The sequence below is a fragment of the Crocodylus siamensis genome, chromosome 4 (assembly GCF_052110815.1).
Source record: "Crocodylus siamensis isolate JL-2025a chromosome 4, ASM5211081v1, whole genome shotgun sequence".
Lineage (NCBI taxonomy): Eukaryota > Metazoa > Chordata > Crocodylia > Crocodylidae > Crocodylus > Crocodylus siamensis.
The window spans coordinates 99,632,005-99,649,251 of record NC_143398.1 but is presented as its reverse complement, the minus strand read 5'-3'; the positions used below and the strand labels follow the sequence as shown (position 1 = coordinate 99,649,251).

Here is a 17,247-nt window from a genome sequence, read left to right as displayed (position 1 = left end):
TAGGGGCACAGTGGGAGATGGTGTGGATGTGGATGCCCTAGTAGTTAAAGTGCCAAATTAAGATTTATACAATCTGGATTCACTTCCCATTATAAACTTTCCATGTGACCTTATGTAAGTCACTTAAGACCGAATTCAAAAGCTACCCCAATGGGAGTCTTCCCATAAACTTTAACAAATCTTGGATCAGGCTCAGATCAGACTCTTAAATCTTTCAGTCACAGCTTCCCATTCTGTAATACAGGAATAATAGCACTTCCCTATTTCACATGGGTGTTGTGAGGGCCACTACATTAATGACTGAGTTTAGGGTGCTACAGTGGTACAGACAATAGCAATATTTAGAAACTGCCAGGACTGGAATCACCCATAAAAAAGTCCATAGAGAAAGAAATGTTATTTTCAGACTTCAGAAGCCTGGAGCCTTTTGTTTCACAGAAAGATAGGCTGAAATGAAACTGTAAAAAGGAAAAGGGCCCAATTGTATCCCTTTGAAAAATCAATGGAGATGAAAAATTTTAGTGTGCTAATTTCAGTGCTGTGGATAAATCTCTAGCCCTACATTCAAAATCTCCCCCACAATGATGGTGCACCAAGTTCTGTGTGCTTATAAAGAGAGCATGGGATGCAACATAAACACCTCCCATCCCACATCCAAGAAGCAATGTTTCTTCAAGACTACTTGCTCACCTGGTCAGCCAATGAGGTGGACAGCATGCTCATTAACTCTCTTTCAGCTGTGAGTCTCCACATCTGCTCCCATTTCATCTTTCGCAACTTATCCAGAAGTAGCAGGATAACCCCTGGTAGAATAATGCAATACAGGGAAAGAGAAGAAGCCATAATGAAACATTCAAGGCAAAGACCACTGTAGTTAAAACCCAGAATGTTAGCAAATTTCAAGTGACTGGGAGCCATTATTGTGCTAATTTGTCAGCCCCTGGGTTTGACTGAAATTGGGAAAAACATTTTATGACACTGGCTACCATCAAAAATTAAACTTAAATGAAAAACAATTTATGATGGGGAAAAAAAAATACTATTATGTTACTATGGTGCCGTAGGCCTCTCAGGATTTGTACCTCATTGTGTCATAGGACTTCTCTGCCAAAGAGTACTTAAGATCCAAGAAGGACAAGACTCAATAGGGACCTAGAGAATACCATGGGAGTAGGTGGTGAGAGGAACACGTGGTGACAGGAATAAACCAGAGTTGCATATAGCACTGTAAGGTTTTAGGACCTCACTATGGCCCCAAGACAAAACTTCTATCAATTCTTGAGGCTGTGGCATGTCAGCTGTACTCAAAGTGTAGAGAATAATCCAAGAGCCAATAGAAAGGAAAAAGGCAGCTCATCTACCTAGCTCCTGCTGTTACAAAGAACAGCAGCTTATGCCACAAAAAGACCCATTGACATAAATCGGTAGATATCTGGGATGAAATCTTGGCCCTGCTGTGGTCAATAGGACTTTTGCCATTGACTTCACTCTTAAAGTCTAAAATATTATGTAGAGTAGGTATAGCAGAATCTGGATCCTTGTATTTTTTTTTAAATTACTTAGGGCCATGGGTGACATGTGCTTCCCCCGCCCACACCAGTCAGCAACTGGGGGGCGGGGGTTCCCCTGGCAGATGAATGCACTGACAGGGGGTGGTCCCCCTGTGACCACTTCCAGAAGTGGTGTGGCCACTTCTGTTGGCAGCCCCACTCTCCTGGCGGTGCTCACAGAGGGGGACCAGCACTCTCCCCTGCCCCCCTGCCTGTTGCCTAAACAGGGAGCGCAGCCTGACAGGGGGTGCACCAGTGCTTTCAGGGGGTGCACGTGCACCCCATATGTGTTGCCACTGCTTAGGGCAGTGGTTCCCAATCTGTGGTATGTGTACCACCACCTTTAAGTGGTACGTGTTAACAGATTTCTTATAATTACTTTATATGGCAAAAATTTGCTGGTGGCACTTAATGTTGCATCATTTTAAACTGGTGGTGTGTAATCTGTCAGAGTTTGGGAACCGCTGTTTTACAGTTAGATTATGAATCCAATGTTCATCTGAATAAGCAGCTGCTCACAAGAGGAGTCCTAGTGTAATCACTGAGAACACTTTGGTGAGTAATAGATCACCTTCGTCCGGACAGATCCAAATCTACCCTTTGTAGAGTGCTTGTCACTGTGGCAACAGGTGTTAAGCAAGGGGTGAAAAAAAGGATCCTCAGGTCAGAAAGCAACCTCTAGATTGCTTAATATTCAGTATTGGTTTTGGGTAGAATTACAAAATGTACAAGAAAGCAATGCTGTACAAGTAATGGAGCTGGAATTAAAGAAGACTTTTCATCTAGTTACTCACAAGCCCTTACTTGAAAATAAAATATTTTACCAGACTTAGATAAGAATGCTGCCATGGTGAAAGAAAAATGGCTGAAGACCAAGAACAAAGAGTGCTCATAAATAGTGATATACCAAGTAGGTAGGAGGTGTCTAGTGGGATCAGTGATAGGTCCTGTCTTATATTATACCTTCATTAGTGAAAGAGGGAGTAAACAGAATATTAATGACACATGCAAGTGATACTAAACTGGAGGCCTTGTAAAATTAGCTTATCTAAATGTTAACTCAGAGGGACTATAATAAGTGCACACGTGTATTTGATGGGGCAAAATAAAGCAAGGAGAAAAAATGTTGAAGGGAGTCCAATGGGATATAACTAGAAATAGTGGGAAGCAATTAAGGAAGAGAAAACGTGGGCTGAATATTAAAAAAAAAATCCTAGGAATCCTTTTACATTTTTAAAATAATCTACCAATGGAAATGTGAGAAGTCCCATTTCATGAGCTTTTAAAAAATGAAACGAGCCAAAGAAACAACAAATAGTGATGGTGAAATCCTGCAGTTGTGGGGGATATGGTGATGGTTATTTGAAATTTCCATCCCCAACCTCTCCAGCTCTAGAGAAGTAATTAGCCTTGTTAGTGTGAAGTTTAGCAGAATGCAGGGCAGCGTGGCAAAGGCATTTGTAAACGCACCTTTTTGTGCTACGATGCACCAGAGATGCGCTGCATCAGACCAGCCTCAATTGATTGAGTCCGCTTTGCCCGCAAGCGGATGCACCCAGCATTTGCATAAGTGGCAAAATACACATCAGCGCTAAGACAATGGAGGCAGTAAGCTTTTGAACTAAAACACCTTCTATGTGTTTTAGTTCAAAAGGGTGCTGCCACCATTTTCTCAGTGCTGACACGCATTTCACTGTTTATACAAATAGACGCAATGCCGTGCTGGGCACTTTAAAAAATGCCTGGCACTGCATCACACACATATCTAAAAATGCCCATACAGACTGTTTCAGAAGGCAGAAACTTTTGTAGGTTACAACCTACTTCGTCAGATGTTATGAATGGACCTGAAGAGTATTTCCACCCTGTGCAAGTCCATTAATACAATATGACAAAGTCAGCTGTAACTATGAAACTATGACTTACAAAAGCTCATACCTCTCTGAATATGTTAGTCTCTATGGTGCCACATGGCTCTGCCTTCTGCCTTATACTTTTGTGATAATCCAAGTTGTAAAACATTACATTTGAAAAGTAAGTACTTTCAGAAATAGACAAGGAGCTGAGGAATTCCTAATTCCACATTATAAGGAAGAGATCATATGTGTTTGAACTTGATTACAATTTGAGGAACTGAACTTTGTGCTGCCTTGTGAATTGCACAGACAGAGTCCTGGCAATGTATGGCCTATGATACATTTTGGTGCCTGTGACAGGAGTACCTCTACTAGAGTCTTTCTATCGGTGACTCCACCCTCCTGTTATGGGCCAACCGCCTGCCTACTTTCCTGCCATGCCTTGATCTTAATTGATTAATTAATAGATGTAATTAGCAGGAAGCTACCAATTGTTTTGGCCCTGATGCCAGGGGGTACTATCTGAGGCTCTTTTTCCTCCCCTACACCGCAGCCCAAGCTTCGCAGATGGTACCGACGTGGTTTTGACCTGGCCCCTGTTGTAATTTGGCCCTCTCCTTGACCTCCCTGGGCTTCCACCACTCTGTCTTGTCCTGTGCCTTCCTGGCACTCTGCCACCCCCTCACCCTGGGGCTGGGGTCACTGCACCCCAAAAATATCATGCCCTCTCTGGCACCAGGGTCCCCACACTACCGTGGAGCCCCTATGAGGCCTCCTCGAACCCTTAATAGCCTCACCCAGTCCTCTGGACTTATGAAACTACAAATAAAAAAAAATCAAGCCCCTGAGCCATAACGAAAAGTCTCATTCAATCCTTACCAGGGAATTCTCCACCCATAACAGCAGACAGGAGCTGCTCAGGCCATCAGGCTTCTCCACTCCACTTGCCCTGGCAGAGCTCCTTCTCCCATGGCTGCCAGCAGAGCACTACCCTCCTGGCCTCACTCCTGGGGTTTATATGTACCAGACCCTGCCCCTTCCTGTCAGCTGACTCCCCAGTGGTTGCCCTAGCAACCAGCACCTGTGACCCTGGCTGCCCTGGTAACTAGCAGCTGGGCTCCCCACTCACTGCTAGGGCTCTCTCCCTAGCTGTTCCTGCTCTAAGGAGCAGGGCACCTGTGTGCTCTGTGACAGTGCCATTCTCTAATCCTGCTCATCTGATTCCCAAGTATGAAGGAGCTTTTTGAAGGAAGAATCCCCTTTCATTTGCAATTTCCCCTCCTGCTTCCAGTGGTTAGGCTAGGAATGGACACACCACAAGAACATATCATAACTTATTCTTGCTGAATAATTTTTTGTCCAATATAAGCAAATCTTTTATTCTAAACACATTCAACAGCCCTGGACTGGAAGCACAGCTTGAAATGTATATGCAGTTTGCATATGTGTGCATTTGTTTCCTGAGAGTGTCACTGTGGACTGGCTGAAACTCTAGGTCAACATAAAACATATTCCTTTCACCGCAGAGGCAGATTAGGTGACATAGCTCCCATACCTCTGCAGGTTATTTCCAGATGGCAAGAACTGTCAACTTTGTTTTAAGAATGTATGGTACCTGAGGTTATACACAATCTCTTTATTAAGTAAAAATATCATTGAAGATTCAGTTCCCTCTACTATGGCAGGTAAAATGGGGTTTACACTTTTAATATATGTGCACATAATCATAAAACAACTATAAAATGTTGCCTCTAAATAAATATTCTTTAAAAGCTTGATCAGAAGAGGGAAGAGAGAAAAATGTTCTTTATGTTTGCAATACTCTCCATTTAGTCAGCCTCTTATAGTTCTTCTACTAGGCAGTAAATTATGGTGTTACAAATAAAGAGATGATGATGTCCTGAAGGGCTTTCACGGTGGCAACTGAGAGGCAGAAGTGCGGGGTTGGCTACAGGAACAAATGAAGAAAGTATGTACATGAATTATGATACAGTATAGCACAGGAACCATATTCACGGTTTTTAAGCACAATGGTGTCAAGAATAATTTATAAGAGATTTCTCCTCTAATTTACTTAAAAGTTTGGTTTGAACACATTGTTAAAATCACCATTTAGGACCTGCACTGCAAAACTGTAATTTACTGCTACGATAAAAATCACTGAAGGACAATATTTATAGAAAGATTTAAATATTTACTCATTAGTGTTAGTGGGATATGCACTGAGGTGGGAATTTAATATAATTCATTTAATTAATATTATTTAGTGTAACAGCAAAACATGCGAGTATGAAATTCTTAAAATGATGCAAAACCACATCAGTGCCTTCTCCTTAGAATCCAAAGCTTAAAGTCCTTCTACTGCCAGAAGGATACTAAATTAACACCACAGCATCCCATAAGGCTCTGTGCTACAGAAGCAAAGGGTTTAGAAGTGTCCATCTTTTGGGAGGGGGAGTGACATGTTTGCCTCGGGGGGGGGGGGCCCTTCTCTAGAGCCAAATGGACTGAAGTCTCATGCTGGATTCAAGATGACATACAGCAGGAAGTCATGGGGCATGGGGACTTATCCTTAGTTGCTGTGATGGGGGAGGAAGAGATTAAAAATATGTCAAAGGAATCTTTCATGAACATCTGGCCCCATTTTTGGGGCTTTTCATCCTTGGATAAGAGTGAAGCATTTTCCTATCTGACATTCCCAGACTGAAGTGGGGGGGGAGAAGGGTGAGGAATTTGGCAATGAATAAATGCACAGAGAAAAGGGGGGCACCAATGGGCTTTGATTAACCACTCTGGCTTTGGACTGTGAAAGACAGTCGGGGTTAATATTACAGAACTGTGAACAACTTGCAGAACATTAAAAAAAGCACTCTGTTTAAGGACCTTTCTATTCCTGTATGGTTTAATAATTTCCATGCTTCTCTTCCTTCCTTTATTACTAAGGACTATTTACATAGAACTAGAGTATTTGCTCCTTAGAAGCTCATTTGCTCCCATCATGCAATGGGTATCCACTAGGGCTACATGAAACACTACAGGCACTGAGTTGATGAAGAAGGGTTAGGGTAAAGCTGGAGATTTTTTTTTTAAGCAAATAGCAAATATGCCAGTTTTAGTTGGCCGGAGAGAGGGAAAGGAAGAGTGAACACATTAATGCGTTTGGAGAATACTTTTGGCCAAAACAATGAGGAGATACATTTCTTTCAGGAAAAGCAAACATTTTAACAACTGTTTTCAAATCTGTAAAGCGAAGTTAATTTTTTTTTCATGGAACGGACATTAAAAAACAAAATAAAAACAGATTCCTGCACTTTTTCAGCTTTGCTGAATTGACTCATGGAATCTTATGTCCCCATAAGAGATGTCAGGTCTGTTTAATCAAACAAAATATTTTGATCTTGGTTGAACTGACCCCAAAACAAAACCATTTAATATCAATTTTCCCATTGGAAAAATCAAAATTTTGCTGCCAGAATTTCTTGATCAGCTCTCCTTATAACATAAGGAACATAAGGGTTCCTAAAATTCAGAGGAGCATTGCTGCTGGAAGTTACAAAGCTGCATTCAGCAAAGGATGGAGTCATATACAGGAGATATAGTGAAAACTAGGAAACCCTTCAAATTTAATCCATTTATTAAAATGGCCATTTTATGGCAGGTTAAAAAAATACCCAGCATTTGGAAAAGAAAGTTTAGCTGCTGCATTCTGCTGGAAGCACAACCCTGCTAGTTTTTATCAGGTAGTATAAAAAGCTTTTGTGAGTGTTTGGGCAATACCCAATTATGTGAACAGCACTTCTGAATAATCTATTTTAGGTTTTTATAAGGTGCTTATCCCTAGTGTGTTGCAGCACTAAATTGTTTAAAAAGCAAGTAGGTACATTATAATACACAAAAGATGCAGGTATCTTTTGGGTGTTACTAAGTATCTAGATGCTAAATGTCTAGTTTAAAGTAAGAATGAATTTTAAACACTCATTTGGGATTTTACAATATATAACAAGCATGGCAAAGCCCAGGCTCCAGACCACACACAGCTAGAATGTAGTGAGAAGTAATGCAATATGTTGGAAACACTGTGGAGGTTCATTATGGGTTACACTGAGATTTTTAGCTAGTATGGCTTATAGATGGGAACACCAGTGTGGAACTGCAACACAGACTCACCTCCATGTTTACCAGAAGGTGATGATACCAATGAGACCCTCATAGTTCATAAACTTGTGCCCACCCTTAAGTCTTTGCAGGATCAGCAGCTGAATAATCCCAGTACTGGAGATAAAGTCCACTAAGCCAGACCAGAAAGTTTACTACCTATTCATACCAGAAGATTATTCAGTTAAACGACAAATACTTATGTGGGCCACACTCTAGCAAATTCTGCACGCACAGAATTTACCCATACATTGCTACATACAACACCGATCAGGGACTCTAAGCCAGGGATCAGCAACTTCTGGCACACGTGCCAGAGCATGGCACACGAGACCATTTTCCTCGGCATGCCACAGTTGTCTTGGACTCTGGGCAGCTTCCACCAGCAGTTGCCCAGAGGCTGGACTAGCTGCAGTCAGCCTCAGCACCAGTTCCCTGGCTGCAGCAGCTGTGCACACACCTCTGGATGTATGGTCAGGGAGCAGCCTGGGGCAGCACAACTGTGGCTCCTCCCCCACCATCCGCCCAGAGGCATGTAGGTAGCTGTCACTGCCATGGAGCTGGTGCTGGGGCTGTGGAGCCCGGCACAGCTGTTTGCAGTCTTCCACGCATCAGTTTCAGCTGCCCAGAGTCCAGACTGGCTGTGGCAGGCAGCTGCAAGGCTACAAACAGCTGCACTGGGCTCCAGAGCCCTGGTACTAACTTTGTGGTGGTGGTGAGTGCACGCACACCACATGGCGGGAGGGTGGCTGGGGCAGCACCACCCTTGCCCCTCCCCTGCTAACCACCCGGAGTGCTGCAGCCACTGCCAGCAATAAGGATCAAGCCCCTTGTGGCTCCCCCATCTCTGGCATACCAAGTTGAGGCGTGGGTAGAGGTTGGGGTGATTTTGGTACTCTGACCAAAAATGTTGCAGATCCTTGCTCTAGGCAATGTTACAATATCAATAATAAATATTAATAATAAGTTTATATGTATGTTAGAAACCTAAGAAAATCAGATTTAAGGCTGAGCTTCCCTAAGAAACTACCCAGTAACATGTAAATACCAAGCATAACTGTAACTCTCTTCAGAGGTATAAGTAGTTTTGCACTGGTGACAATGTTTTCCAAACCTGGTGACTTCGTGCCCCCCCCTGTAATAGCCAGGCACTGCTGCGCTCCCCCCTACTGCAGTTGTTGCTACTGCTTCCCTCACCACTGAGTCAATTCCCACTGCCCACCTCAACCACTAAATGGTGCCAATTGCTCCCAACACTGGCAATGGGTAGCAGGGAATGTGACAGTGAGTGAAGTGGCAGCTGTGGGGGCCATAAAAGTGGCTGGACGGGTCTACCCGCCCCCAGCTGCTACTACAGCCACAGCAGCTTTCCAGCGCCCATACATCTGGCTGCTCCTGTCACCACCACTGCACAGACTCCCTAAGGATCCTCTATTCTACACTGCCTCTAAGTCAATACCCAGGTCTGGTACCATGGTTCCCCAGCCCTAATTATGCTACTGATGCTATTCCCAGTAGGATTTTTAACAGGTTTTCTTTTTCAGATTCATACAACATCTAAAGTTGCTCATCTTAAGGATGCCCATGCACAACTAGATATCAGTAAATGAAATAAGTCTATTAGGAGAGGGTTGGTAAAATTCTTGGTTTGATATATAGACCAGCCATCTAATTCTTGTCCATAACAGTCTAAAACTAAAATAATTTCAAACTGTATACTGTTGTTGAATGGTAGGCTAATAAAAACAGCAGCTTATGATTGTAGTTTATAACATGTAATAAGGGGAGGACTGGCACCATAATACATTTGTACTGTATTTCAAGTATTATTTAGCTACGCCAGTACATACACACACACATACACACACATCTGTCCTCTGTATTTTGGAACAAACTTTAACAATATAAGATGCTTAAAGAACATTTTCATTTAACATGTAATGTATTAATTTAGAATACAGAACACTTCCACATTTGAATGTGTCTCTCAAAACATGGTAGAGCAAAAAACCTATTTTGAATTTGAAAGTGGATGTCCCTCTGGGCACAGTGACAGAACACATAACCTTACTATTGTGGATGTGTATATGGAAAGTGAGATGGTGATGGAGTGCATTCTGAAGCAAGTTTATCACAGCTACTCCATCGGGAGCCCAGTTCCTTTTCGCCCATTATAATCACTTTGTTGACACTTGCCTGATGACTGCTTACTGAAATAAAGCATGTCTATCTTTTGTTTTGCCTCTCTTTTATGATTTGCCATTTCTTCCTGAGCAAATTTAGGCTGTAGAAGGTATCCAAGTATGCCTTTGGCTCATGGTACAAGTCCATCTGCCTGTCCATCTGTTCATCCTTCCTTCCTTCTACTTAAACCTTTGAAAGATTTAAAAATAAATTTATATGCCTCTAAAATGACCTTAGTTTTAGGTTCCCTTTATCTGTAAGAAAAAATTCCTGCTTTTTCATAGATTTCATAGACATTAGGGCTGGAAGGGACCTCGGGAGATCATCGAGTCCAGCCCCCTGCCCAAAGGGCAGGAAGTCAGCTGGGGTCATAGGATCCCAGCAAGATAAGCATCCAATTTGCTCTTGAAGGTGTTCAATGTAGGCGCTTGAACCACCTCCGCTGGCAGACTGTTCCAGACCTTGGGGGCTCGGACAGTAAAGAAATTCTTCCTTATGTCCAGCCTGAAATGGTCTTGCAGGAGTTTGTGACCGTTCGACCTCGTCATCCCTTGGGGCGCTCTGGTGAACAGATGTTCCCCCAGATCCTGGTGGTCACCCCTGATAAACTTATAGGTGGCCATCAGATCACCCCTGAGCCTGCGCTTTTCCAGGCTAAAGAGTCCCATGGCTCTCAGCCTGTCATCGTAAGATCTGTTTTCCTGACCTCTGATCATGCGCGTGGCTCTCCTCTGGACTCTCTCAAGCTTCTCCACATCCTTTTTGAATTGTGGAGCCCAAAACTGGACGCAGTACTCCAGCTGCGGCCTCACCAAGGCCGAGTACAAGGGGAGAATGACGTCCCGGGATTTGCTCGAGAAGCATCTATGGATGCACGCCAGCATTTTGGTCGCTTTACTAGCCGCAGCATCGCATTGCAGGCTCATGTTCATCTTGTGGTCAATGATGACCCCCAAGTCTTTTTCTTCTGTAGTGCTAACCAACGTAGCACTGCCGAGCCTCTAAGGGTGCTGCAGGTTTTTCCTCCCAAGGTGGAGAACCTTGCATTTTTCGGTGTTAAACACCATGAGGTTCTCGTCTGCCCATTTGCTGAGCTTGTCCAGGTCAGCCTGGATCACCCACCTATCTTCTGGCGTGGATGCTTTGCCCCAAAGTTTGGTGTCATCGGCGAACTTGGCCAGTCCACTCCTAACTCCAATGTCCACATCGTTAATGAAGATGTTGAACAGTATGGGTCCCAGGACAGAGCCTTGAGGGACCCCACTGGTCACAGGGCACCACGATGAGTGACTGCCATCAATCACAACCTTCTGGGTCCGACCACGAAGCCAATTTCCCAGCCAGCGGATCGTGGTGGAGCCAAGGCAACAACTGGCCAGTTTGGCCAAGAGGTGATCATGGGATACCAGATCAAAAGCTTTTCTGAAGTCAAGATATATGACATCAATCTCTTCTCCCTTGTCCAGGTGATAGGTCACCTGGTCATAGAAGGAAATGAGATTGGTCAAACAAGACCTACCCGCAACAAACCCGTGCTGGCTGTCCCTTAGAATGTTAGCCTGGGCCAGTCCCTCAAGGATGGCCTCCTTAATAAACTTTTCTAAGATCTTCCCCAGGATAGAAGTCAGGCTAATGGGCCTGTAGTTAGCCGGATCCACTCTCCTCCCTTTCTTGAAGATCGCCACCACATTGGCCTTCTTCCAGTCTTCGGGCACTACACCAGAGCGCCAGGAGTTTTCAAAGATCCGTGCCAGGGGCTGGGCTATGACGCTGGCCAGCTCCTTGAGTACCCTGGGGTGCAGGTTGTCAGGGCCAGCTGACTTGAAGGTATCCAGCTTCTCAAGGTGTTCCTTCACGAGGTCAGCATTGACGGAGGGTAGGGGATCCCTCTCACCCAGATTTCCCTGTCCCATAGCAGGCTCTCAAGGCTGCTGGAGAAGAGCTTCCGTGAAAGGGAAGCCACAAAGCAGCAGACCTAAGACAGCCCAAAGAAGGCATGTTCCTGCTGGTCACCAAATCTCATGGGAGCCCATGCTAAGCTCTCATCCTGTGATACAGTGTTCTGAATGTGCAGATTTCAGGAAGGTCAGAGAGAATGGAGCAGCCCTGACCATTTCTCTAGGCCCTGAGGAACAGGGCTGCTCTTGTACTGGACCTAGCAGGCACACGGAAATGAAGCACCCTTCTTTTCAACTTTTGCAGAGATAGGGCTCCCTAGTTCTCTTGGTGAAATCAAAACCCTTAGTGGAAGGGCTCCCGCACTTCAGCTTTAGAAGGTTTCACAGCCTCCTGATAGCCTCCACCCCCTGTAACCCTTATGAGAATATCTGGGTTCTCTCATATTTACATGCTACAACCCCTTTCCCTGACCAAGACATAAATCAGGCTCAAAGGTGAACTGGTAATGAACAAACCTTGTCAGACTCTCCAGCTGAGTCCACAGGGAGGAGGCAAATCCATTCTTATCTTCTTCTCCAACCTAGGGTCCCTGCTACCACCTTCCCAGAAGAGCTGAAAAAGTCTGGGAGCCTGGTCGTCAATGCTTAAGGGCACAGGCACATGAAGAGGTTTCCATGAAGTAAAAAGGGATGTGTATATGTTACCTATTAGCTGCTCTATGCTCATGCACATGCTCTTACCCCATGGTAAATGAAAGCCAAACCCACAGTAGCTTCCTTCCACTTTCACTGCGGGCTTAGTTATCACGGCTTAGCTTCCATTTGCTAGAGTGAGAACATGCACATAGGCATGCTGGTGCTTGCTGTTGGCATCCAATACAAACAATTCTTTTTTGGGGGTAATCCCAGCCCACAGCAATGGACTAAAGAGGTATATCCATGATCTCTCACTTGCAGTTTAAGAGGATGACTTTGATTAAATGGTCTGTTTTGGAATCCCAGAGACCAATTTGGCATATTGAATTTAGATGTATTTGATGCTGGACAAACCAGAGGCATACACAAATCTCTCCCCTCCTAGAGAGGCTGACCTTGCACTACCTATCTGTTGATGTAAAAGCCTATAGTTATAGTGCATGTCATGATCTGTATATAAAACTCCTGAAGGTGCTGAAGGAAGCTGTGTCGAGATCTCTGTACTACCTGAATACCAATAGGTTGATATGAAGTCTCATTTCCTGTGGTGTCCAGAGATACTGTCTGGAGATTTCTGATATGAATCCCTTATACTGACAAAGAGGTATCCATCACTATACTTGGGTTTGATTGGAGAAATGTATTTAAGGCATTGCTTTAAGTGAGGGAGGAGTGAGTTATAAAAAAAGATTACTCCACTGAACATATATAGGAATTTCTGTCTATCAGCAAACACCCTGAAAGAGCAGTGTTGTGGGCTTCAGACTGTATGACACTTAGACAAAAGAGGCCCATCTTGCCAGCCAATCATCCATAAATGGGCAAACCATGATCCCTGCCCATTAAAGTGAGTGGCTGCAACTGGATGAACACTTCTGATGCCTCTGTGAGGCCAAATAGAAGGAACTTGTACTAGTAATAGTCAGGAACCACCATGACCCAAAAGGGTCTTTTGGTATGAGAGTGTGATGTGGCTATGGGAACAGCCATCTTGTAAGACAAGACAGGCAAGTCAGTTCCCCTCTGGCAGAGAATGTAAGATGACCACTAAAGCGACTGCTTTCAACTTGAGTTTGTGACTGAAAGCAGTGAGCCTTCTTAAATCCGAGATGGGGCATCATCTTCCTTTTCACTTTGGAATCAGAAAGCAACTGCTGTAAAAAGACCTCAAGGTGTAAGATCTGGTTAGAAAGGACACCAAAAAGCAAGAGAGAATCAAGATTTGAGATGAACAGTGAACTTAACAAGGTACCATATCTAGAATCCACTGGCTACATTTAATTTGGGCCCAGACAGAATGAAAGTGGGGCTGGGGACTGTCAAACAGAGGGATGAGATTGGGTGGCACTGCTGAGGATTGCTGGCACCTCTCAGCCATGCCTTTAAAAACACTCTCTCTGCTTCCCAATTCATGGTGCAGAGCTGCTGCTGCGCCCAAGGAATGTTTCTTCCGTTGGAACCATTCACATTTTCTAGCTGGTGCCGAGAGGGGAATACCAGAAGAGAAAGAGCAGGATCCAGAGACTTGGTTTGTATTGTATGTCCTCTGGCATAAGCTCCTCTTGGAACCCTGATGAAAAAGAAAACTGCTAAGAAAAAAACCCAACAACTTTTCTCTTTTTAAAAGGAGAGAGAAAAGAAGAGAAGTAATAGAACAGCAAAATAATATTAATAAAGTAAATAAGCAGTTTGGGAGTGACCTGGGGCTGGCAGGAATGTTCTGTCTCTGGCTTGCAGTTGATAAGATCTCAGGAAGAGGAAATGGACACCACCCTTTACTTTACCCCCTCGGCTGTGGCCAGGAGGAAAGGCAGGGCTTAGGTGTACCCTACGGATACTGTTAAGGCAAAAGTCCCCAACCGAGAGCACAGGGCGCTTTACAATGAAGATGTGAATATGGACAATTACTTGAAGGCAAATTCTTCAGAGAAAATGTTAAGGCCTGTGGGTGTTACACTACAGTTTGCTCCCATCTGTCAGAGCAAAATTTTGAGTATGTGCTGCCAGTACAGAAGAGGTTAAACTGACATGCGGGGTTTGAAGCTGTGAGTGGAAATTTCCAAGGCTCACCCAGTCCTTGCCCCCTGGGTGACCTGCGGAGCTGTCAATCATTGCTGATCTACTTTCCCCACAGACGCATGCTCAGATTGTGTCAGCTCCTGACTGAGAGCATGCTCAGTCAGAACCTGACATGAGGTAATCGGACTAGAAATTTCTCTGCGGAGAGCACGCTGATTGGCTACTAAATTGATATAAAAGTTCTGTGAGCCCCTCCCTCGGGGGGAGATCGCGTGGACTAGAGACAGAGGTTGTTGCTGCAGGGACTGTTCTCTGAGTCAGGCTTCAGGGCCTATTGATCTCCTCCTTCGGTGGCTTCGTATTGCTCATTGTATTGCGGTTTTGACTACGTTCGTCTGACTCCTGACTTACCTTTTGAACTGATTAACGGCTTACGATTTCGGATCACCCTCTGGACTTTGTTTAACCCGGTTCTGGATCATCGACCTCGGCTTTCTTCACCAACTACGACTCTGCTCATCCCTCCAACTGACGTCTCCGCTGCTGCACTTCTGGCTACTGACCTCGGCTTTTCATACGACCACCCGATTTGTCCATTGCTGTGGACTGGCGTCACGCGGTTCATCATCACCGTGTTACAGTTCGTTTTGTTATTTGTGATCCCCATTTATGAGCTGTTGACCAGCCCTGGGACTAGGTCTTCGGACTGAACCTCGTGGGCCAACAGACCCCTTTGTTGTTAATTGTTAGTTTGTGTTCAAAACTGTAACTGAAGACCTTTCTGCCTACGCCTGAAGCGTAAGTCAAATAAATTCACCTGTTCTTTCTCAATCCGCTCCGAGTCCCTAACTCCAGACTCTACGCCGCTAATCCCACCTGTCCGTATCTAATTGCCACCCCGGCCCACCGTGACCTTGGGGCCCGATCCTTCGGTTTTCCCCGACACCATCAAACAAACTGATCTGTTGGATGTTCATACAGACTTTATGGCCAGAGAAAAAATGTGATTAAATGCAGCTACATAGATTCTTAAGAGTAAAAAGTCAATAGGGACAATTATGGTAATCTAATCTGACCTTATACACAAAACAGACCATATAACTTCTTTGAATTAATTCCTGTTTGAACTCCAGCTCATCTTTTAGGGGAAAATGCAACCTTGATTTAAATATTTCCAGTAATGGAAAATCCACCAAGGTCCCTGGAAAGTTTCTTCTTACGGGTAATTCATTCACTGTTAAATTTTATGCTTTACTTCTAATCTGAATTTGTCTAGTTTAATCTTACATCCATTAGATCTTGTTATGCCTTTGTCTGCTAGATTGAAGTGCCCTCTATTATCAATTTTCTGTTCCTCCTGTAGATATACACATACTGTGATCAAGTCGCCCCTTAATCTTTTCATTGATAAATTAAGCAGATTGAGCTCCTGGAGTATTCTGGTGTAAAGCAAGTTTTCCAATCCTTTAATTGTTCTCACAGTTCTTCTCTGAATACTCTGAACGTAACAACTTCCTTCTTGAATTGTGGACATCAGTCCTGGACACAGCATCTGCACTAGGACCAAATACAGAGCTGGGATAACCTAGTTCAAGCTTCCCTATTTATATATTAGGATTACATTTAGCCTCTTGGGTCAAAGCATTGTACTTGCAAATTCGTGTTCAGCTAGTTATCCACCATGACTCCACCAGTCTTTTTTTTTTTTAATCACTGCTTCCCCAGCAAGAGTCTCCCACCCTGTAAGTATGGCCTTTATTCATTGTTCCTAAATGTATGCATGTATGTTTGGATATACTGATGCTCGTACACTTGGAGTGAATTTCTGGAAGTCTGCATGAGGCCCGGATAACTGGGCTTTAGATGGCTGTCCTCTAGGAAGAACAAAATTTCACCCGTTCAGGAGCAATGCAGACTCTGCAGGGTTATTTTATGCATCAGCTTCCAGACACTGAGTCTGCCCTCTTCTATTTGGGCAGATGGTAAAAAATTTCACTGAAGCACCCTGCTTCCAATGTGACCAGTCACTCACAAGTGTACAGGATGCCAGTGTGGTAGACCTTTCTGGCACTTTCCACTGATAAGTGGATTTCATATGAGGGGGAAAATATTGGGTCAGATTCCCAGCCAATATAAAATCAGTCTAGCTCCACTGAAGTTGAAAGATGTCCATTTACAACAGGGGAGGTTCCAATCCATTGTGCAGGGTTTCGTCAATTTTCCAAGCAGGCAAGAAAGGGAGAAAATTAGCAAAGAATGTTGCTCTTACTTACACTGTCTTTTCTAAAGGCATCGTATTTAATGTAGAATGAAATGCCAATAATTTAACAGATTTTCCATTCTGAGTTAAGTGAGGAGAAAAAAAATGAACATAGAGGTAGGAAATTATCTCAGCTGGCTTCTGGTAGTAGCAGCCCACAATGCTAATTGTAGGGATGGGAATGGTAGCTGGGAACTGGTCACAGCCTTCATTGGCCTGCTGCTCAGTTAGGGCTTTAACAAAGCAAGGAAAGAAAGAAGGAAAGATGTACTGAGTTGGACAAGCACCCTTGTCAATATTTCTTCCTTTTTATTTGGAAGGTGGTGAAGTTCATTTGCTTGGTTTTTGATTTTCAAGAAGCAACCAGACCATATTCTGGCTGATGAATAAAACATTGCTAGAACAATTAAGGGAGGGAGAACAGGGATACAATCTGAAAGTGATGCCTTGAGAGATTGACTGACACCAGAACACTTATGTAGCATGCTACCACACTTGTTTTTTAACTCTACTTTAGTCCATCTCAAGTTAGTTAGAAAAATAATACTTTTGGTTGCTTATCGGATTGCTCTTTGTTTGGTTGCTTTATAAAAAGTATCTAAATATATATTATGACAAAAAAGATTGTG

At 43.8% G+C, this 17,247-nt stretch overlaps 1 protein-coding gene across 3 annotated transcripts in view; it reads right to left on the bottom strand.

The window, feature by feature from the left end:
• The window catches only part of LARGE1 (LARGE xylosyl- and glucuronyltransferase 1), a 438,357-nt gene that overhangs the window by 76,637 nt on the left and 344,473 nt on the right, over window positions 1-17,247 (bottom strand). For all 3 annotated transcript variants that reach the window (XR_016441840.1, XM_090043139.1, XM_090043138.1), the window contains exon 8: window positions 691-803. Coding sequence is in view for 2 of the 3 variants with exons in the window: in XM_090043139.1 (XP_089899265.1) it covers window positions 691-803 (113 nt within the window). In the remaining variant the exon portion in view is untranslated. The remainder of the gene's footprint in view (window positions 1-690; window positions 804-17,247) is intronic.